A 23050-nucleotide genomic window follows, 5' to 3' on the forward strand; every position below is an offset into this window, starting at 1 on the left:
TCTGAAATATCCCTTTAAATGTCTGCCACTGAACTTCTATTGACCTATCCCTTAACCTCATTTGCCAGTTCACTCTAGCTAGCTCTGCTTTCATGCCCTCATATTTGCCCTTATTTAAGTTTGAAAATACTTTTCCTGGACCAGACTTGTTTCTGCCCCAAATGAATGTAAAATTCAATCATACTTTGATTGCTGCTGTCTAAGGGTGCCTTCACTAGGACATTATCAATTAGTCCTATCTTGTTGCTCAATATCTGGTTTGGTATAGCCCCTCTGTTTGGCTCCAGACCATGCTGTTCTAAGAAACTATCCTGAAAACATTAGTGGAATCCAAGAATTAAAGATAGCATCTCCTCGTGATCTGATCTGGGCATTTGTGCCATTTGCAAGTATGTTTCAATCTCTTTGAAGGCTGATTGAGAAGCACTTGGTACGACGAGACTTGCTAGGAATCAATTAGCTGCTTTATTTCATAAAAAATTTAAGATGCAAAGCACCTGCCACTAGACTTAATAGACTGTAATTATACAATGTAACATCATGCAGCAATACAAAGTAACACACCATACTAGCCCACATCAGTAAATGGTCTTCCTTGATTTACACAAAATAGTTTCCATGTATCCTACACCACTTCAATTCAAGGAAAGCTCTCATTGCTTTCCCTTGAACAAATCCGACTGCCTTCAAAGCCATCCTGTATTAAAGAGCCTTTATCTCTCCTCTATCTCTTTCTCTCTTTATCTCCCTCTTCACAGACAGATAGGGATCAGTGAACTTCCAACACAATGGGTGCAAGGCATCTTTACATCATTCAGACAAGCTAAAGAAGTGTTTATTATTTAGTCTTTGGGTGGGACAATGATTCGCATGTTAACCCACCTTTAATCAAGTTGCTTTTTTTAAAAAAACCTCGAGTGCACATTTTGTTTATGACTAGCATTAATAGAAACTTGGTTTTCAAAGCTTCCCCACAAAATTGGTCAGAAAAATCTTCAATGTGAAAATCACATATTGTTATAAGTCTGTTCCAATATATTTTATTTTTCGTACTCTCATACAATGATTACTGGACAATTTCTTTCCAAAGAAAAATTACCTTTGGTTGAAGAGTAAAACTTGAGACAAAATGTGGGGAAATCAAGTTTGCCTTATTTTCAAGCAGTTACACCATAATGAAGTTAATTAAAATTTAAACTGGAATCATGAAATGGCTAAATGCTTGTATATCAGGTCACGTGGTACTGCTGACAGCTAGTGGCAACCCATGAGTGAATGCCTGATATAATGGTACATCCCATTTACCATATGTCAGTGGTATTGCATGGAAAAAAGATGGACAAGGGTGACAGGCAGTCAGGATAACCTGATTGGCCTACCCGTGGAAATGTTACCAACATTCTGTATGTGTGCTCCTTGTTGCATCTACCCACCAATGTTGGTGGAGAAATGCTTTCACAAGCGCTGGGTCATTGGAGATGGGGAGATAAGCTAGCTGCTGCCAGGGCAGGCGAAATTAGATTGCAGGAAAGGGCTGTCACAGCCAGTGATTGCACCACTCAGTTGCATCTTGATTAGCGTTGGTTGCCTTTACCCACTCCTTGAATGCTTGACTGGGTGTAATGCAGTGGAGCGATGAATGTGGCTGCACCGTCTCTTGCCTGCACACTGATACCTGCACCATTTGGCCTCATCTTCCAGGCTTCTTTCTGCCCATCATTTCTTTGACCTCTTTTCTTTCAGCCTTGAAACAGGCTGCATATGAGTTAAAGTGCCTTCTGTCCTAAGCCTATAAGGATTTTTACTCCACATCTTGATACTTCCTTTTAATTGTATGAGCCTCTGTTGAATTCACCACCTAATTTTCCAGCCCCATAACTCGTGCACACATTGAGCACATCCAGATCTGCACTTGGAGCTGGTTCCCAATCAGAGCTGTGATCTGAGCCTGGAAAATTTGGTGTACAGGGCACTTAACCTTGAAGCAAAAGCAAAATACCGCAAAATGCTGGAAATCTGAAATCAAAACACAAGATGCTCAGGCAGTATCTCTGGAGAAATAGAGTTAACCTTTCTGGTATGATCAAAGGTCATCAACCTGAAATGTTAACACTTTGGGTTGGCATAAGCCAATCTCTCACCATTCGGGTGAAATGCACCCACATCAGAAACTCTAGTATTTGGGATAATAGAAGCAAGTTTCATTTAAATGCTGTATTGCTAGCTTGCTCTTCAGGGCATTATGTCTGTACATTTACTTTAGAAGTCTGTGTTGGACCTCCAGTTGCATTTAATGTTGGCCTCATTATGTGACCTGTGTTCTTTTTCCCAATGTTTGTGTTTGTATTGACGATGAAATGCTATTGCTCAGTCTGAGCCAGTGGGATTGGAGGCACCATGTGCATTGAGAGACTGATTCACTAATCCAATAAAACTAAATACAGCAAACATTAAAAAAAACAGCTACCCTCAAGAGGGATTAAGAACACAATACCGTTTCTGCAAGGAGGATCAAGCTGCCAGTATTGGAAATCTAAAATAGTAACACAATAGAGTGGAAATGCAACAGAGCCATCAGTACCTGCGAGGACAGGGCAGATTAATGTCTCGAATGCAAGCATTCTGAGGAGGGTAAAAGCAAAATATTGCAGATGCTGGAAATTTGAAACAAAAACAGAAAATGCTGGAAAAACTCAGTAGGCCTGACAGCATCTGTGGAGAGAGAAACAGAGTTGATGTTTCAAGTCTGTGTGACCCTTCTTCAGCGCTCTGAATAAGGGTCACACAGACTGGAAACATTAACTCTGTGTCTCTCCACAGATGCTGGGTTTTTCCATCATTTTCTGTTTTCGTTCTGAGGAAGGGTTTGCACCTGTTTAAGTGTAGTGGAGATAGGAGAATGGCCCACTATCAAGGGCACATCTGTTTCCACTGAAATGGTTTATTTAACAGGGGTTTTGGCTACAGTACAACATTTCAACATAGATTGTAAGTGTTGGCAGAATGTGTTATAAGGTGGTGGACCATTCCAGGGCTTGTGATAAACCACAGGAGTATGAGGAGCGCACAGTCATTTCGACCGCAAGTGTATATCGTTGCCTTATAATAGTTATTTTCTGGCAATTATCACTCACTCCCGCAGCGATTGCATCACAGGGTTAGTAATCCTCCTGTGAGCTTTCGTCACACCCCAGCTAGATAGGGCATGCAGCCTGTGATGTTTACCCGCAAAAGAAAGCTTTCCCAATTCCGCAGTCGCTGCTTTTACACTGATGCTGCTTCAGTTCAGATTCTTTGAGCTGGCTGTCAGCCACACAAATTTGACATAGCAACACCATGGTTGACATATATTAAGGCTGAAACACAGGAGTAAACGGAGAGAGAGCTGGATCAACAGACACCCAATCCCCCAAAACCTGAACTGAACAAGCACCAACATAAACACCAGGAATAGTGAAAAATAGTTAATTCATGGCAGTGATTCCCACACGCAAACCTCATTATAGTACATTGTTCAGACCACAGTTATAAACTGATTTTTATAATATAGTCTATAAATGGCTGAAATTGCAATCTAGTAATCACCGCTGGGTGTCAGTTACAATTCTGTGCGACTCTTTCCCAACTGAATTTTGTATTTAATATGTACAATGTAACATGGTTTGCTCACCACCAGAGTTTGCGTCTTCCATACAGAGAATTTACCTGTGGAAGGTAACGGTTAGTTAATAATTATCCCCATCAAAAACGAGCATAATCAGCTTGGCTGACAGCAAGAGAAGGGAATAACAATTCTAGATAGATTAGATCAATAAATTTTATTAATTTAAGCATTTTGCTTTGCATTTCTTTGTTCATTTATTGTTATTATTCTTAATGTTTATTTAGCACAAGTCTTTAAACTCTATCATAAAATTGGAAAATTTAGCTGCCAGCACTTAATGCAGCGCTGTGTATGTTATCCCCTTTTAGTTCCTGAGCATGTCACTCAAAAGTTCATTTGATTCAAAGCTAAGTACATCTCAGAAAGGCAAAGGAGAAGAAAAATAAATATGGTGAAGTCTAATTTCCTTTATTTCATTCAGGAAAAATATTTTAATATTTTTTTTAATTTTGGCTGTTAATTTTCATTTCCATCCAAACCTGCTCACTGAAGTTCAGCTTGTTTTGAACTGATTTACTACAATTGATAAGCTCCGTAGAATGTTGCACACTCTGATTCAACAGGATAGGAATTGTATAGGTCACACTGCACAGGCACGCACCACATACTGTGCTTGCCAAAAGGTAATGGACAGGCTGTCTCTTCTTTAACACTGTTTATTAGCTAACATCTGGAAAAGCTGCTTGCTCTGGCTGTATTCCAGTCTGCGGGGGGAGGGTGTGTATTTTTCCAGCATAAAGCCTTTCTAGGTACTGTCCCCTTTCTGGTGGTCTGCACAAGCTGTACTTCAGAACTACCAGAGTCAGGTAGGACTTGAATTTTACCATTTGTGTGACCTTTAACCTCAGGAATGAGAAAATTATATTCAATGGCCAGTTTAAGAATCACCATGTGCCCAGATCTTACCCACACTTCCTGTTTTAGATTCCACCAGAAATGTGATCCTTTCAGATCCTGACGGACTTGTTGTGAATTTACAGAATTTTATATCCTGCAGCTGCTTTTCAGCATTTGCGATTTTTAAAATTTCTACTTTCACTCCCTTTCCCATTTTAGTTATCATTACTAAAATCACTTTCTTTTTAAAACACTTAGCAAAGAAAAAATGCAGCTGTTGTGCGCCAGTATACTACCCTGTGGGGAGAGCTCTGGCCTGAGCTAAATCCTACAAGTCTCTGCACGCCTGTCAACAGAAAAAGCCTGAGAAAGCTTACAACTCAAATTGAGCTTTGAACATAGGTCTATGACCTGTAAAAACTCGAAATGAAATTGTGAGGTGCAGTGGGATATTGGCTTGTTATACCTAAGCTGCAGATTTTTTCCTGTTTATTGCTGTAAACAAAGGTAATTAGGAGTAGTGGTGATTTAAACATTGCTGAAGTAGGTGTGCATGCTTAAAACAGGAGATTGATTTTCTAGGGGTTATCTTGATACCTCACTGGGTGCATTTATTGACTTTTTTGGAGTCTATTGCGAACTAGTGTAAATCTCAATACTATTTTAAAATTAAATTAAACATATCATTATGCCAAAACAAAAACAGAATTACCTGGAAAAACTCAGCAGGTCTGGCAGCATAGGCGGAGAAGAAAAGAGTTGACGTTTCGAGTCCTCATGACCCTTCGACAGAACTTGAGTTCTGTCGAAGGGTCATGAGGACTCGAAACGTCAACTCTTTTCTTCTCCGCCTATGCTGCCAGACCTGCTGAGTTTTTCCAGGTAATTCTGTTTTTGTTTTTGTTTTGGATTTCCAGCATCCGCAGTTTTTTTGTTTATATCATCATGCCAGCCTAACTCCCTATTTTACTTCAAAATCTTGGAAATTCCACAGTTAGTGATGAGAATTGTCACACGAAGCTGATTGATCATGAAATGTGTCACGCCTGCCACTCACATTTACCGTTGTTACATCTCCTGATATCATTGCTGACTGAAGAATAGCAATCTCTACTTCCTGGTTTCTGCCTCATCCATACAGCCTTGACACCTGTAGTCAAAAACCACCTACTATATCTGTTTTGTGACCCTCCTTGTCTTCCTCAATCTCTTTGGCCGTAAGCACAGTTGATCACGTTATCCTCCTCCACCATTCTATCCTCCATACTCTACTTTCAAGCTTAGTCCAGTTATGGTTCCATGGTGGGGGTGGGGACACCTGCTGACTTCTTTGTGCCACCAGGTTAACTGCTCAATACAATCCCTAAAGATGAGGAAAGTCTCAGGTTCAATCCTCTGTCACTGCTGATTAACCAAAGTTGACTGTAGAGTTGTACAGCTTTGCATTCGAGGGTAGTTGCCTAACTTTGTGCACTCACCTGCCAGGATTGCCTATTGGAAATTAAGACACAGCTACACTTGATTTTCTAAACATTTAAATTAATTTGTCTTTACCAACTCCTTTTATCACTGATCTAGCAATAACCTGTGGCTAAATAACCTGGGCTCACTGATGCCCAGCTGGGGTTCTGCCAGGGCCACTCAGCTCCTGACCTCATTACAGCCTTGGTTCAAACACGGATAAAAGAGCAGAACTCCAGAGATGAAGTGAGAGTGACTGCCCTTGACATCAAGGCAGCATTTGACCGAGTGTGGCATCAAGGAGCTCCAACAAAACTGGAGTCAGTGGGAATCAGGGGAAAACTCTCTGCTGGTTGGAGTCATACCCAGCACAAAGGAAGATGGTTGTGGTTGTTAGAGGTCAGTCATCTCAGCTCCAGGACATCACTGCAGGAGTTCCTCAGGGTAGTGTCCTCAGCCCAACCATCTTCAGCTGCTTCATCAATGACCTTCCTTCCATCATAAGGTCAGGAGTGGGGATGTTCACTGATGATTGCACAATGTTCAGCACCATTCATGACTTCTCAGATACTGAAGCAGTCCATGTCCAAATGCAGCAAGACCTGGACAATATCCAGGCTCAGGCTGACAAGCGGCAAGTAACAATTGTGCCACACAAGTGTCAGGCAATGACCATCTCCAACAAGAGACAATCTAACCATTGCCCCTTGATGTTCAATGGCATTATCATCACTGAATCCCCCACTATCAACATCCTGGGGGGTTACCATTGACCAGAACCTGAATTGGACCAGCCATATAAATACAGTGGCTACAAGAGCAGGTCAGAGACTACAAATCCTGTGGTGAGTAACTCACCACCTGACTCCCCAAAGCCTGTCCACCATCTACAAGGCACAAGTCAGGAGTGTGATGGAGTACTCCCCACTTGCCTGGATGAGTACAACTCCCACAACACTCAAGAAGCTCGACACCGTCCAGGACAAGGCAGCCTGATTGATTGGCACCACATCCACTAACATTCACTCCCCCCGCCACCGACGCACAGTAGCAGCAGTGTGTAGCATTTACAAGACGCACTGCAGGAATTCACCAAGGCTCCTTAGACAGCACCTTCCAAATCCAAGTTCACTATCATCTAGAAGGGCAAGGGCAGCAGATAGATGGGAGCAGCACCACCTGTAAGTTCCCTGACTTGGAAATATATTGCTTTTCCTTCACTGTCACTGGGTCAAAATCCTGGAACTCCCTTCCTAACAGCACTGTGGCTGTACCTACACTACATCGACTGCAATGGTTCAAGAAAGCAGCTCACTAGGCTGGGCAATAAATGCTGGTCCAGCCAGCAAAGCCTGCATCATGTGAATGCATAAAAACGAATGATTGCCCAGATACAAATAAACATCTGAAGTTCTGGTCCAGGCATTGGGCAATCAAGGGAGTTATCAACCCAACTGTCTGCCCTCCTACCATGGCTATGGTCGCAGCCAGATGGCCCTGGTGAGGGAAGACGCAGTGTCCACCGGTATGCTAGAGGCCTGCGATTGTGGGGGCTGGGGTACATCATCACCCCCAGGAATGATATTTTGGTTTAGTTAATTAAGTTTCCTTTGACATTTTGATTTTTGTTACTCTTCCCCACCAGGGGCTGTCATCCCCTCTCATTTATTGATTTTTGTTTAATTTATTGTTTTTCTTGTAATACCAAAAGAGTATAAAAGTCTGAAGCTGGTCACATGAGGTCCACTCTCTAAAGCCTGTTACTGTCATTTATTTGGTGTCCAGCAGACACGCTTCTATTTGGTTTCTGATAATTGTTTCCATTTGCTTTTTGTCTGTTGAGTCAGTATTAGCCAGTGTGACACTGTGCCCTGCTTGAATATGGGAACAACAGTTGGCCTTTTGCAGTCTCCAATGTATCATGAATGGAATGGCAGCACTTGCGCTCGCACTCTGATATTGTTCATCGGTGCTGGGGAATGTACCTGTTTTCACCTCATCTGGAATCTCAATTTCACTGGCATCAAACACCCAGAGTGAAAATGATGGGTGGAATTTTCCGAGCCCGCTGGTGGTGGGTGTGGAAAATATGGTGTGACCCACTTCACGATGGTGTGGAGGCAGGTCACGATCCTCCACTCAGCCCGTATCCCATCATCGGTCAGCAGGGAGCTAACTGTAATACATCAGCATATAATTAAAAGGCCTTCCCACCAGGTTCTTGGAACCCACCGTATCGTGCGTCCACGTGGGTGGGAAAGCACACCGACGTGTTTCACAACAACACACAGGCAACCTGCACTTGGCAGCCTTCACTTTGGGGGAACTGAGGTGAATGAGCAGCAGCGTTCTCCACAGCTCACACGTTGTTTACAGGCTTCAGGGACGCCGGGCGGTGGGGGGGGGCGGGATACTGACGCCTGGCCCTGGAGGCGACTTCTGTGGGAGCTGGTGTCTGGGGGCAAGTGCTGGCCAGCCTTGGAAGTGACTGCTGAGCAGGGGGGGAGAGTGTCAAGTGCTGCCCTGGGGCTGCATTCAGCGCACAGGTAATCGAGGCAGGGGGCCAAGCATTAGGGACACCTGTATAAACTGACCATGCCTCTGCAACTGAGACAGATCAGGCGCAGCCACAGGGATATGACTGGGGTCAGGCTCCTAGCCTGTCTGCCCATGCAAGCATAGCAGAGGCACCAAAGGGCCCCCAAGTGCTCCATACCTTACCCACCTCCCCTGCCCCGGCACAGATTGAGTCCGCCACCACTTTATTGGACCGCGGAGCAGTTGGACTGCACATGTTGTACAATCTCCTCGCTGACACTGGCCATGTAGCAGTCACTGCTGGAGGTGCTCACAGCCTCTCGCAATCTCAGCATCCTGGTTTGGACCAATGTCCCCCATGTCGCAGGTTGACAGGGCAGCCATGCAGTGCACTCATCTCTGGCCATCCGAGGAGTGACCAGCTCTCTCCGGGAAGCATTAAGGGGGGGTCACACAGGGCCAGGAAAGGTGCTAAGTACAGCCTTGATAACCACGTCTCTCTCTCTCTCTTTCATGCTGCAGGAGGGCCATGTCAGGATCATGAATCCTGGTGACCTAGCTGTATGCCTGACGACCTACAGAGACCATAGAAGACTGAAGAGAGAGTGACTGAGGCTCCTGGCCGCACAAAGGCAGGAGCAGCAGCCTTAGGAAGAAGGGGTAGCAGGGGCTCCCGCACACACTGCCCAGGAGTGACAGTGAGCCGTGGCTGGTCAGCTCCTAGCGACACCCAGGGTCTATAGACACTGCCTGCCATTCCTGCAGATGACTGAGAACCAGTGTCGCCGGTGACTGTGCAAGTCTAGGGAGCTGGTGGCTCATATCTACCACTTACTGCAGGACTTGGTGCCAAGGGGATGTGGAGGGCATTCACTGCCAGTGGCTGTGAAAGTGACCATGGCGCTCAATTTCTATGCCAGTGGCTCCTTTCAGGGCTCCACAGGTGACCTCTGTGGGATTTCACAATCCGCTACCCACAAATACATCCATGAGGTCACAGATGCATCTTCTCCATGGCAACAACTTTCTGCATTTAGCCAGGACCGGGGCAGCCAGGATACAAGGGCCATTGGATTCACCCTGATCTCGGGATTCCCACAGGTGCAGGGTGCGATTGACTGCGCTCATGTGGCACTCAGGTCTCCATCGCTACACTCGGTGCACTTCATCAACCACAAGGGCTTCCACTCGCTGAATGTGCAGCTGGTGTGTGACCACCAGAAACACATCCTGCAAGTAAGCACACAGTTTCCAGGGAGTGTGCACAACGCCTACATCCTGAGTCACTCACAGATCCCTGCAGTCTTCCAGGGTCCACAGAGGCTGCAGGGTTGGCTCCTTGGGGACAAGGGCTCCTGCAGAGGCCATTGGATGCTAACACCTGTGCAGCAGCCTCAGACTGCAGCAGAGCGACGCTATAATGAGGCTCATGCAGCAGCTCACAGCTTGATGGAGCAGACCATCGGGATGCTGGAGATGTGATTCAGGTGCCTGGACCGGTCTGGTGGAGCTCTGTAATACAGTCTGCAGAGGGTGTCACGCATCATCATCGTCTGCTGCGTCCTTTACAACCTGGCGCTGCAACGGGGTGAAGAACTGGCTGATGAGGAGCTGCACATCTCCTCTGATGAGGAGGACGCGGATGAGGTTGAGGGGGTTCTCGGTGGCGACGATGATGGGGATGAGGCTCTCGCACTGGCTGGACGAGGCAGGTGCACTCAGGAGGCCCTCATAGCTGCCATTTTGTGGAGGATGATGATGATATGCAGTGAGGTGTCCCCATAGATCCTCATGTCACAGTTGTGAACGTTTGACTTCAGTCTGGCTTATCTCAGCACCAATATCCTCTGTGAGAATGCTCCTATCATGGAGATGCAGTGGAGACCCTAATAGTCACTCAATCGCAGGAGGATGATGATAACAGGTAATGAGGACACTCCATAGATCTTCACATAGAGAATGTCTGACTCCTGTTTGGCTGAGTGCAGCTCACTTGCGCTCCATGATCAGGACCATCCCAGAAACATGGCCATGAAACTTTAGATGCATCTGATGCTGTGTCTGCCTTCAACACCTCAGCCCTTCAGGAGCTGATGCATCACTGGTCTCAGATACTGGTGTGATGGGGGCCAGCGCCACCTTAAAGGTGCTGAGAGCACACAGAGAGTATGAGGGAACTCTGTGGTGCCTGCCCACTACATTCTGGCAGCAATGACCAGCATTACATGAGTGCAGGCATCAGTAATGTGTCCAGGGAGAACAAAAAATAAAAAAAACCTGGAAAAACTCAGCAGGTCTGGCAGCATTGGCGGCGAAGAGCACAGTTGACGTTTCGAGTCCTCATGACACTTCAACAGAACTTGCTGCCAGACTTGCTGAGTTTTTCCAGGTATTTTTTATTATTTTGTATTTCTTATTTTTTATTTTGGATTTCCAGCATCCGCAGTTTTTTGTTTTTATTCCTATGTTTCCAGGGAGTGTGAGACTGGACCATCGCTGTGGTCTGAAGGCCACCCAGAGCACAGGGAAGAGGCCCTGGACTGAGACACCTGCCTTTTATCTTGTGCAGAAAGGTTTCACATCTGAGTGACACGAACACTGCTTATCAGAACAAGGAGCCATAGGCAGGGAGACATTCTTGGGAATTTATTGACAATAGTGAGCAGTGTGTACAAGTGATCAACACCCGTGGCCAGGCTGTGCAACCTCTAAAAGAGTTACTTTTACCTAACTGTCCTAAACCTGCCACTACGTCTTGGTCCTCCCCGGATATCCACAGCAGAGGTGGAGGCAGCCTGCTGACTGTGACGCCCTGTCTGTGATGACTTTGGCGGGTGTCTTCTGGAGAGCTGAGACCTGGAGGGCCCCGGCCTGCTTTCAGGGTCCTGCTGTGTGGCAGTGACACCCACCTCGGCCTGTGAAGCTGGATCTGCGGAGGTCACAGGAAGATAGGAGCCAGATGGGCCGGTCACTCCCAAGAGTCACCTGGGTGAATGGCCCCAGAGTGTGCACCTGCTGATCTTCCTCCCTATGGGTGCCTGAGGACCCCTGGCTGATTTCATGAGTGGAAGTGGTAGCTGGAGTGAGATCGAACTGCCCAGCACACCTCTCATGTACACACTGTTGGAGACCAACCATGGCATGATCGATGGAGTTATGCCCACACAGCAGTGCAGGAGTGATGTCCTGGACCAAGGTCTCCATGGCGGTGATGACCTTGGTGCATTGTAATGCCAGCGCTATCACCTCAGCCTAAAGACGGACGGGATCCTCCATCGTGCCTTGCAATCTGAGGAGTGAGGTGGACATCCTTTCCTAATGTTCCCAAGCTTTTTGCAGCTCCAGCAACTGTGTCATGACCGAGTCTAGAGGCTCATCGTCTGACTTGGACTCAGCTATGTTCTGGTCTCCAGCAGTCCTCCGGGTGCTGGGGACCTGGGAAGTCCCTGCTTCCGCCTGCTGTGGATCAGAAAGTACGATGTGCTTACCAGATTGTGATCCCGAGGCTACTCTAAAGCTGGGTCCCACCGAGGTGTGTGTCTCTGTGCTGGTGGAGGGTGTGGGTGAGGCTGTGACGGGCCTTCAGATTCCTCTTCAGAGGTTTCTTTGGGGCTTGATTGGAGGCTCTGGGTCATGGACTCTGTCAGCTGTTGGCAGACATGCCTGTGAAAGCAAGAGGAGATAATTAATGCATGGCAGTGGCCTGTGAAACAGGACACATCACTCATGGATGTTGCACTACTGGATCCTCACTTGGTAAAGCAGCACCGACCTCACCGTCTGCACAGGATCAGTCCCGGTCATCGCCGGCCAGCTGGATGGCTCTGTTTTTGAATTCTGTCAGAACTTTGATCTCCAGCATCCCTCCACCTGTCTGCGACCTTTCCCTCCTGTTGTGAGCCAGTTTGTCCTGAATGGATAGAGATGGGGCGAGTGTATCAGGATGTCTGCTGGGCCAGATGATAAGTATACCTGGCCTGTTTGGGTGGTGAGTGGTCCCATGGATGGGATGAGGACAATGAGGGTGAGTGTGAGAGAGTGAATGGTGATGTCCCTTGCACTGGCAGTGAGTGAGGGCCCTGTGGATGGGTGATGGGTTTGTGAGTGTGTGAGTTGGGAGTGATGAAAAGAGTGACTTACCCTGGGGGAACGGAGGAGATCATTCATCCTTTTGTGAAACTGGGTGGCTGTCCTCCTCTGCAGGGCGTTGGCACTGACCACCACTGCCACCGCCTCCCAAGCCGGGCTGGTGACATTGTTACCCGTCCTGCGGCCAGAGCTGTGATAGAGCACATCTCGGCAGGCCTCCACAGCATCCAGCAGTCGCTTGAGAGACCCGTCGTTAAAGAGGGGGACTGCAATCTTTTCTCCTTTGCAGGCCATGTCTCCTGGACAGCGGTGAGCTGGTGGCAATGAGCACTTTGCTGGTGGCTGCCTTTTAAAGATGGCGGCTGGCGTGATGCAACAGCGGGGTGATGGCGAGTGGGTGAATGAGAGCCTGCCTGCCATGGAAATGGCGTGTTTTCTGGGAATGACTAAATAATGAGGTGGGCTCAGGATGATACGGCGTGAAGGGTAGGGTTCCATTTAACTACCCACTACCGCACTTAGTGCATTTCTGGGAAAATTCCGCCCGATGTGCCTAAGCCGGGATTGTACCTCATTAATGTTCTCCGACTACAAACCTCTGAACAACAAGCATTTAAGCTGGTTAAGTGTTTCCCCCGTTCATCCTCATGTCCAATTCCAACTGTCGTTTTTAACATTTTAAATACCTCATCTACTATCCTTTTGCAGTTATATTATGAGATGAATTTTTATGTTCTCAACCACATTTGATCCTGTGATGAGTCATGGCTAAGACTGTCTATTTCTGCTTCTGTAACATTGCTCGACTTCACCCCGTCTCAGCGCATCTGCTGCTGAAACTCTCTTTCGCACCTTTCTTACCTCCAGATTCAACTATTTGAACACAAACCTGGCTGGCCTCCCACATTCTACTCTCTGTAAGCTTTGATGTCATCCAAAACTCAGCTGGCCATGTCATAATTTGCACCAAATCTTGTTCCCCCATAACCCCTCTGCTCGCTGACCTATATTGGCTCATGGTCAAGCAGTGTCTTAATTTAAAAATTCTCATCCATGTTTTCAAATCCCTCTATGACCTTACCCCTCGCTATCTCGGTAATCTCCTTCAACCGCACAACCCTTTGAGATAACTGCATTCCTCTAATTCTAGCCTCTTGTGCATTCCCTATTATAATTGATCCAGTTGCTTAAGCCCTAAGCCTTAAGCCCTCTATGATACCCTCCCTAAACCTCTCCAGCTCACTTTCCTCTTTAAGACACTCCTTAAAACCTGCCTTTTTGACCAAGCTTTTTGACCTAATATCTTGCATCATACTTTGCTTCTGTGAAATTCCTTGGGGCATTTCATTACCTTAATGACGCTATATAAATTTAAGTTGTTATTGTTAACTGGTATTGGTTGCTAAGTTCCTTTCCCATTTACTCACAGAACATCCAGCAATTATTACTTCAACAATGTCATTACACTCAGTCTTTCAGTGATAATAAAACCAGCAGCTAGCAAAGAGTAAAGTTGGTGACTGATTTTTCATTATTTGTAGCAGTTTCATTTTGAATAGGAGACCTGGCGATGGTCTTGCTGTTTCAGTTCCACCTGTGCTGCTATTGTTCCCTCTCCATCACACTGGCCAAGCTTTATCCTAGTGATTTTTAAGTCAGTCACATTTAGGAAATGAGAATCTCCACAAAGCTTCAGTAACAATGGTTCTTTGTTTTCAGGCTGTCAAACTATTCCAGAGTCAGATCTAGAAGAGAGAATGGCAGACCCTGCAGCAGCTGGAATGTCCCCTAACCGTGCATACATAACACAGGAGCAACCAAAACCTGGTAGGTGCTGCTTGCAAAATGCTCTAGCATTGCATTTTGGTAATGATCCTGTCCTTGGATTTTTTTCGATTATTTCAATTTTTCCCAGAAATTTGCCATCAGGAAGCAAATTCTAGAAGCCACTGTCCTCAGTTTGGAGGGCTGGGAAATTCTGGGCTGCGGGCTTCTCTTCTGTGATTAACAGGCAATGTGAATATTGCAGTGAACAAGCTGCAGATGTGGCATGTGAAATTGTTCTGTGTCAGTCCTGTGAATCAAGCTCGTAGCAAAACGACAGACTGTAATGGAAAAAAAGATGGTGGTGTAAGAAAAACTTCCCATTCTCTGAACCCATTTCCTACTACTGGCTCAGACCAGTTTCACTTGATCCTGTTATATTCTTTTGCTCCACAGCACAAGGTTTCATCTTCTGAGTAATAGAAGTTCTCTCTCTGGCCAACATAGCTCTGGGACTTGAGCCTCCAACAATCTGATTGACAGACTGATTGAAAGGGCTAACAAAAAAGTAAAACTTGGCCAATCATTTTTTCATCTTTCCCAAACCTTTCCATTTCTTATCGAGAGGACAGAAAGGGATGTGATTAATTAATGAGATGTGCATGTATTGTTTTACTCGATTAGAAAGCTACTGCTTTCAAAAACTTACTTAAAAAAATTGCGAACTCCTAGGTATTTATTATTTGATCATCACAACAAACTTAGAATTGCACATGACTGAAGAATAATTTTCAGCCTAATTTAATCATTGTTTCCATTTGGTTAGCTGTTCACTTTAAGCAGCATGTCGTGGTGTTCATGTTAAATGCTCTGGAAAACAATCAGGCCAAAGGAAATACCCCTTCACAAGGGTTGCTATTGTAAATCATGTCTTTTATATTGCCAGTTTTATTATAATCACCCCTTTTTTATAACTTATGCCTCCAATGGCCTTTAATAAAACATTTGAGGTTTGACATTAATGTAAATTATTCTTATTAACAGTTTTTGTATGGCTCTCAATGTTGTAACTATTGAAGGTATTTTCTACTGTGTTTTAACTGAAAAGTTTCCACTACCTTGCTCATATATCATAGTAATAATAATGCCATGAAACTATCACAAGTAATTAATTTTTCAGTGTGAAATCGCAGTGCACAAAGGCAGCTTGCATGTGCAGTAACATGACAGTGAATTTCCTCTGTCTGTATTTTAATGAAGTCACCAAGTGGTTTATTTTAAGTTTGTGTCTAAGATGCTGGATGGAGGATATTTATGTCACCTTTGGACGAATTCGGAGGTGTTGTGTCGTGTGGTTTACCCACTACTTTCAGAAATTGAAGCAGGTGGAATCATAGCGTCAAGTTATTAATCTTATTGATTTGCCTTCTGCCATTGAACAAAATAAACTATTATGATATAATAAATAACTAGATATTATATAAACTAAAGCAGAATTATGACAGTGGTACTATTATCTAAAACACTCATGCACCCACATCATTATCAGTTAAATGAACATACTGTCATTGTCAGAATCTAACTGGTATAAATTTAAAACGGGCAACTTTACTGTCCTGTGGAGAGCATCTGAAAGTTTCCTTTAACAAGACTGAATGAAACTCGCTTTTTTAAGATTTTCTCATCATTGAAATGATTTAGCAACAATAAATTATTGGCCCAGATCTTCCGGTCTCCGGATCTGGAGAATCTGGGCCAATAATTTATTGTTGCTACGTGGTTACTGGATTTACTGAGAGCAGCTGTTAGGATGTCTGGATTAAAAATGGGTTGTTCTGGTGATTATTCATTGCAAATTTGACAAGATGGTCCTGCAATCACTGCCTGGTGTTTGGAGCTGGAAATTGACAGCACATTTCTTCCCTCCACAACCCGCCCCCTCCCTGAACCACATGGCGCTGGGAACTAGGGGCCAATCATCCCTGAACTACATGGAGCTGGAAACTGGGGACACACCTCCCTGAACCACATGGATCCAGGGGGGTTGGGGACAAATCCCCCCCGGGATGTGTCTTAAGACCTTAAACCCGATGATAAAAGCAACTTTATACTCAACTGGACCAGCTCTCTGCACAGATCTCCTGGTGTTCCTGTAAACATCCCACTCCGGGGTGTGGCTTATACATAAGCCCTTGAAAGAGAGCCAAGCATTTGGGGGGCCCCTACACCCTCAATACTGCTCCATTGTCTGGACCTGTAAATGGTAAACTTCATCAGGCCCCAGAGCAGGTTGACCAAGATGTGGCTCTCCCTGCTGCTCTGACACTGGCCAACCAAGGACTAGGAGCATAGGGAAGAAGTGCAACCGGAACACAAGCCTTTCTATCTGCAGTGCTTGGTATGAAATGAGTCTGCGTGTCAATTCACTGAGCATTGTTGAATCCAGTGATTCACTCTGCTGAATGTTGCTGGCACAGTGCTAGGAGAAATGGGACCAAGTGGAACTGACTGAGTGTAAATGAAACTCTCAGTGGAGTGTGCGGGTGAGTGGCGCATGTGTCTGCACGTGTACGTCCGAGCATGTGTGCTAGGGCGTGTGTGTGTGTTGTCAGGTGGCCTTATTGAGGCAGTCAGTTCCAGCAGCTGTTCAGCTTGGCTCAGCTCCAATCTATCGGCTTCTGTAATCTCATTTATCACTCAGTTGCTTCGAGGACTGGCTTAATGGAATTAAGAGCACGACCTTGAAACACAACAGCTAAGTCTTAGTTCCAGTGAAGTATGAGCTTTTCCCTAAGAAAGTGATTACTGTAGCAATATTAATTCCGTTTTCATTTCACTTAAGTCAGTGCCTGATGAGACAACACTGCTGCTAACAGAAACCACACAGGAAAACCCTGAAACCATTTTCAGCTGCAACCTTTGAAATTAATTCTGCTCAGTGAATGCATTTTACTCTAAAATCCAGTTAAAGCGCATGTATTGTCTCAGGGGAAGTGAGGAACCAACGTCATTATAGCAATGGCTCAGAACCTCCTAGGTCATTGACCGTAGTGATAAAATGGCTTGATACAATGAAAAATAGCAGCACATTTGTGATTCCATCACTATCTATGCAGGGAAAAGGTTTTTGATGTGATTTCGAAGTCCAATTTTTAAAAAAAATCTCTTTTGGAGTCCTGGAAACCAATTGTTAAAAACAAAATTCTTAAACATCTTCCCACTGTGCGTCCTCATTATAGCCGCCAATCCCCCATCAGCACACTCGCTGTCATGACTTAGACCAGTTGCAGGGGATCTCATGCCTCACCCATGGGTCAGTCAGGGCTGCTGCATCACCCAGAGCACCCATGGGCTAGGGAGGAGAAACAGCGGTCAAGGTTCCCATTGCTGGTTGCTATTCAGTGACCTGCTGATGGTTTGCACATAGATATTGGGTGAGGAGAAGAGAGAGTTGGACTTGACCATAATTCCTCCTCCATAACTCAGTGTGAAGACCAGCACTTGGGTGAAGAACCCATGATGTCCATGGACCCAAACCTCATAGAGTCAGGAGAGGGAGCAACATTTAGCCAAAACAAGTATGAAGTTCCCTCTGTTCTTCTGCAGAAAAATCTGATTGCTACTGAAAATTCACTGCATAGACCGAGTAGATGATGTTGCATCTCATGCCAGGATGGAGTACATTTATGTGTCAGCTGAGGCTCAGTGGATAGCATTGTCGCCTCCAATTGTCAGACGGTCATGGCTTCAAGTCCCAATTCAGAGACTTGAGCACAAAATCTAGGTGGAGACTCCAATGCAGCTCTAAGGGAGGCACTGCCTTTCAGATGAAACATTAAACTGAGGCCCCATTTGCCTTCCCAGGAGGATGTAAAAGATCCCATGACACTATTTCAGTGCAGAGATAGGGACTTCTCCCCAGTGATATGCCAATGTCATGTTCCATTATATTAGGAACATTCCATCAATATGTTATATTTTCAAAAACCCCAAAAGGCTACAAAAAGATGGCTGTCCAAGGATCACCTGACATCTCTTGCGGATTAAAACTCTCCCCTGTCTCAAGGAGGAACGAAAGGAACTTTCCAGACTGATGTGGACTCGATGCCTTTTCCTGAAACGAATTTAAAAGGATAATTTCAAATTGAATAAGCTGTTCAGATGCAAAGACACTGGCTGCCTAAACTCTCAAGGTGTGAAAGTCATCACACGGATGCATTCTCGACCTTGTCACCCACTTTATTTGGAAAAGTACTTTGGGCTTGTAACAGGTTTTATGTTTGTTGCCTGCCTTTAAAATGGCAGGAATCTGTTTTGGGGATAGAAATCCATCAGACAGCTATCGAACCAACTACACGTTAACTAAGCAGTCAAGGTAATAAACAGCCATACCTCAAAAGTAGGGAAGGACTCCGCCCAGCATGTTCCAATTTCAAGTTCACCTGAGAATCAGACTACTGGCAAGTTGACTACAAGAGGCTTCGCAGCTTACTGAAAATCCTCTGCTTTACAAGATCTTCACTTCAATCAAAGCATCAACTTATCTAAGAAACTAAAGGCCTGCCACAAAAGAGACTGAGACAATGAGGAATTATAATTGTATTGCTTTTTCCCTTATTTGTATCTAATCTTTGTGTAAGTGATAGTGTGGGTGAGTCAAGAGAGTGAGACATTGTGTTTTTAAACCTCTGGAGCAAGCGTGTGATAATAAATAACCTTTATTTTTAAATTCACAAAAATCTTGCTGCTGGAATTATTTAAATTGGGGCAATCACTCTGAGGGTAAGAAAAAACACACCTCTCACATGCAAATCAGACTGATCACAGACAGTAAGAAAGCATATAAATTCTGTCCATGATACCAATATTTAAGCATTAACCAACACCAGTAAAGCAGATTATCTAATCATTATTGCGTTTATATTTGTGGGAACTTGCTGTGTGCAAATTGGCTTCTCCATTTTGATATTTCATGGTGCCAGATGTAGTCTCTGTTGTGTGTCATGCCCTTTGGTCTGTGTTAGTACCTGTCTGCCAAAACAGGATATAATTATGAATATGAACTACTTTGTTTTCCTGAGTTCTTTGATTAAAGTTGAAAGCATACCAGAAGTACTTATAAATAGCATATCTTCAAATATTTTCATTTGAATCTCTAATAAGTGAATACAATTTTTTGATAATTGAACTATTTATTTAACCAGACTTTACAAATACCATAGCCCTCAGAGTCCATCTTCTGCCCTCAGTTCCTTTTGTTGATCTGTTTTCCTATAGATTGCCTTGACAGCATTACTCATTACTGCCTGAAATCAGTGCTCAACAGTTTCAGCAATAACACCTTATGCTGTGCTCCTGGGACCGGAGATTGCTATGGAAATGATTTTTAGTGCTGCCTCGTTTATAATGAATGAGTAATTGCCCATATGTTTGGTTCATTTTGATGAATGAGCTAGTCATTTCTATTTTGTTAGTGATACTTTTCTATTGTTTCAATAGCAGGACTGGGCAAGCTACAGACATTTGAATCACCTTTATACAGCATGATAAGGGGTTTGATTATTACGTCAATAATATATTTTAAACAACAGGACATTCAGATTATGTTAAATCATCTTTGTTTACCTTAATGTTAGTGCATTGTATTGGCGGTTGGATGCTGAGCACTACAGTACTAAAGGATAACCTGTATTAATGCTGCTGTAACTGCCATTATACCTGTGGGGGACATAAGGGTTCTCTGTCCATACACGCATGGCCATTGGCTACTTCACAGTCGTGGATTCTTCTTCACCTGTGAAGAATAAGAGGAAAGGATAATAAGGAGAAAGGCTTTTATCCAAGGAGTAGCTTCATTCATCCAGAGGTGTTATGCATGCTGCTTTCAACTAGTTAGTTAAGCATTATTTCTCGACAGCAAGCATGTCATAGGGTCAACAGGATGTTACCATGTATTTATTGATAATTCCTATCATTTTTGATGTGATGCTAGTTCCATACTCCGTATAGAGCAGTAGCAAAGATAATTTGGGAAATGTTACATGGTGGGGGTGGTTTCCTTTACAAAAAGACTCTAAATACATGAGGTCTGTTATCAAGGATACGTGATGATAAATGAATGGTGATGTTTAGACATCTCACTGGAACACTCATGCATACAAAAGCTGCTGGACCAAGTTCTCCCAGCCATTTTTATTCTCCCTTCCCAAACAGCCTGGATAAACCCAATGAATATACTGTAGAGAAAGCTAAGTCACAATTGGCATTCTAAATTTGCGGTTTTGCACTTGAGAGTCCAATATTGGAATATTGTAGCTGCTGAACTTCCCTGAATTGACGTATTGTTCAATGACACTTAATGTTTTCTTCTATTATTCATTTATGGGATGTGGGCGTCACTGGCTAGGCAAGCATTTATTGCCCATCCCTAATTGTCCTTGATAAGGTGGTGGTGAGCCATCTTCTTGATCCACCTGCAGTCCATGTGGTGTAGGTACACCCACAGTGCTGTTAGGGAGGGAGTTCCAGGATTTTGACCCAGTGACAGTGAAGGAACAGCAATATAGTCAGGATGGTGAACAACTCAAAAGGAAGCTTGCAGGTGGTGGTGTTCCCATTTATCTGCTGCCCTTGTCCTTCTAGATGGTAGTGGTCGGTGGTTTGGAAGGTGCTGCCTAAGGAGCCTTGGTGAATTCCTGCAGAGTACTTGTAGATGGTACACACTGCTGCTACTCTGCGTCGGTGGTGGAGGGAGTGAATGTTTGTGGACGGGGTGCCAATCAAGCGGGGCTGCTTTGTTCTGGACGGTGTCAAGCTTCTTGAGTGTTGTGGGAGCTGCACTCATCCAGGCAAGTGGAGACTATTCCATCACACTCCTGACTTGTGCCTTGTAGATGGTGGACAAGCTTTGGGGAGTCAGGAGGTGAGTTACTCACTGCAGGATTCCCAACCTCTGACCTGCTCTTGTAACCACCGTATTTATATGGCTAGTCCAGTTCAGTTTCTGGTCAATGGTGAGCTTTCGGATGTTGATAGTGGGGGATTCAGCGATGGTAAAGCCATTGAATGTCAAGGGGCAATGGTTAGATTCTCTCTTGTAGGAGATGGTCATTGCCTGACACTTGTGAGGCATAAATATTACTTACCACCTGTCAGCCCCAAGTCTGGATATTGTCCAGGTCTTGCTGCATTTGGACATGGACTGCTCCAGTATCTGAGGAATCGTGAATGGTGCTGAATATTGGGCAATCATCAGTGAACATCCCCACTCCTGACCTTATGATGGAAGGACAGTCATTGAGGCTGGGCCTAGGACACTACCCTGAAAAACTCCTGCAGTGATGTCCTGGAGTGCACTGCGCCATTACTGGAGCAAACTACAGAATTGTCTGGGTGAAAAATCAGTAATGAAAATGTTCTGCTCCCAAGGCAATGCTAGAAACTGCTTTTACAGGTCAGTACCTAAAGCTGCTCATAACATAAAGTAGTAGATTTGGGATTTCCACCATTTAGAACAGAGAAACGTGAACACCAAATCTGTCAAACTAGAGTATTCATTGAACGCAATTGGGATATATCACTTGACTGGTGCAAAGTTAAAGAAATTATGTTATAAACTAGTGAATGAAAACAAATTATTTGAGTTTTACTGAAAGGTAGAAATATACCTCATTGGTCCCCAGCCTTTCCAGAAACATTCCAAGTCATTCCACATGGAAGGTACAGGGACACAGAAGAGGGAGTGGAGAAAAGATTTACGAGAATGGTTTCAGGGATGAGCTACTTCAGTTATGTGGATAGATTGGAGAAGTTGGGGCTGTTTTCCTTAGAGAGCAGAAGGGTGAGAGGAAATTTGATAGAGGCGTTCAAAATCATGAGCTGTCTGGACAAAGTAGATAGGGAGAAACTGTTCTCATTGGTGGAAGGATAGGATTGAGAACCAAAAGGCACAGGAAGTTGGCAAAAGAAGTAATGGAGACATGAAGAAAAACTACTTTACACAGTGAGTGGTTAGAATCTGGAATGCACTGCCTGAGAGTGCAGTGGAGGCATTCAAGAGGGAATTGGATTATTATCTGAAAAGGAAGAACATGCCAGGTTACAGGGAGAAGCTGGGGAGTGACACTAGGTGAATTGCTCCTTCAGAGAGCCAACACAGATAAGATAGGTTATATGATCTTCTTCAATGCTGTAATCATTCTACGATTCTGTGAAACACAGAATCTAAAACTCTCGAATCCTGCATTGTTGAATTATCAGTTTGTCTACTGAAAATCCAATTGTAATGGATCCACAAGTAGCATCTCTGTGACAAAGAAATAACAGTAATTATAGGATTAAATTAATGCCTGAGAACGATATCAAATGCTTCACAGCAACTGGGCTGAACTCCATGCACAGATCAGCAGTCTCCTTCGATGTTTCATGGTTCTAGCCCAACGTCTAGAATGCTGATGTATGTCAAGGCTCCTTTGACAGGCAAACCTTTACCAAGTCCAGAATAACCTTGGAGCTATTTCAGAGACAGAACTCTGTCCTTCTAACCCACTAAATAGAGTAAAATGTGCCTCCCATCTTCCCACTCAAGCATACATGAAGAGCTGCCATCCCTTCCAGCCAACAAAAACTTGTTTTTATATAGTGCCTTTAGCATAGTAAAACATTCCAAGGCACTTGGCAGGAGTTATCAAACAAAAT

The 23050-nt window shown here is 44.5% G+C and overlaps 1 protein-coding gene across 5 annotated transcripts in view; it reads left to right on the top strand.

Annotated features, from left to right (window-relative positions):
* Positions 1–23050, top strand: part of bbs9 (Bardet-Biedl syndrome 9) — a 505659-nt gene that overhangs the window by 336029 nt on the left and 146580 nt on the right. For 3 of the 5 annotated variants that reach the window (XR_005943329.1, XM_041190083.1, XM_041190082.1), the window contains exon 22: positions 14309–14416. Coding sequence is in view for 4 of the 5 variants with exons in the window: in XM_041190083.1 (XP_041046017.1) it covers positions 14309–14416 (108 nt within the window). In the remaining variant the exon portion in view is untranslated. Of the gene's footprint in view, positions 1–14308; positions 14417–18349; positions 18470–23050 lie in introns of those variants that run through there. The other 2 variants (XM_041190079.1, XM_041190080.1) reach the window with 2 other exon arrangements.

This window comes from Carcharodon carcharias, chromosome 6, assembly GCF_017639515.1.
Source record: "Carcharodon carcharias isolate sCarCar2 chromosome 6, sCarCar2.pri, whole genome shotgun sequence".
Lineage (NCBI taxonomy): Eukaryota > Metazoa > Chordata > Chondrichthyes > Lamniformes > Lamnidae > Carcharodon > Carcharodon carcharias.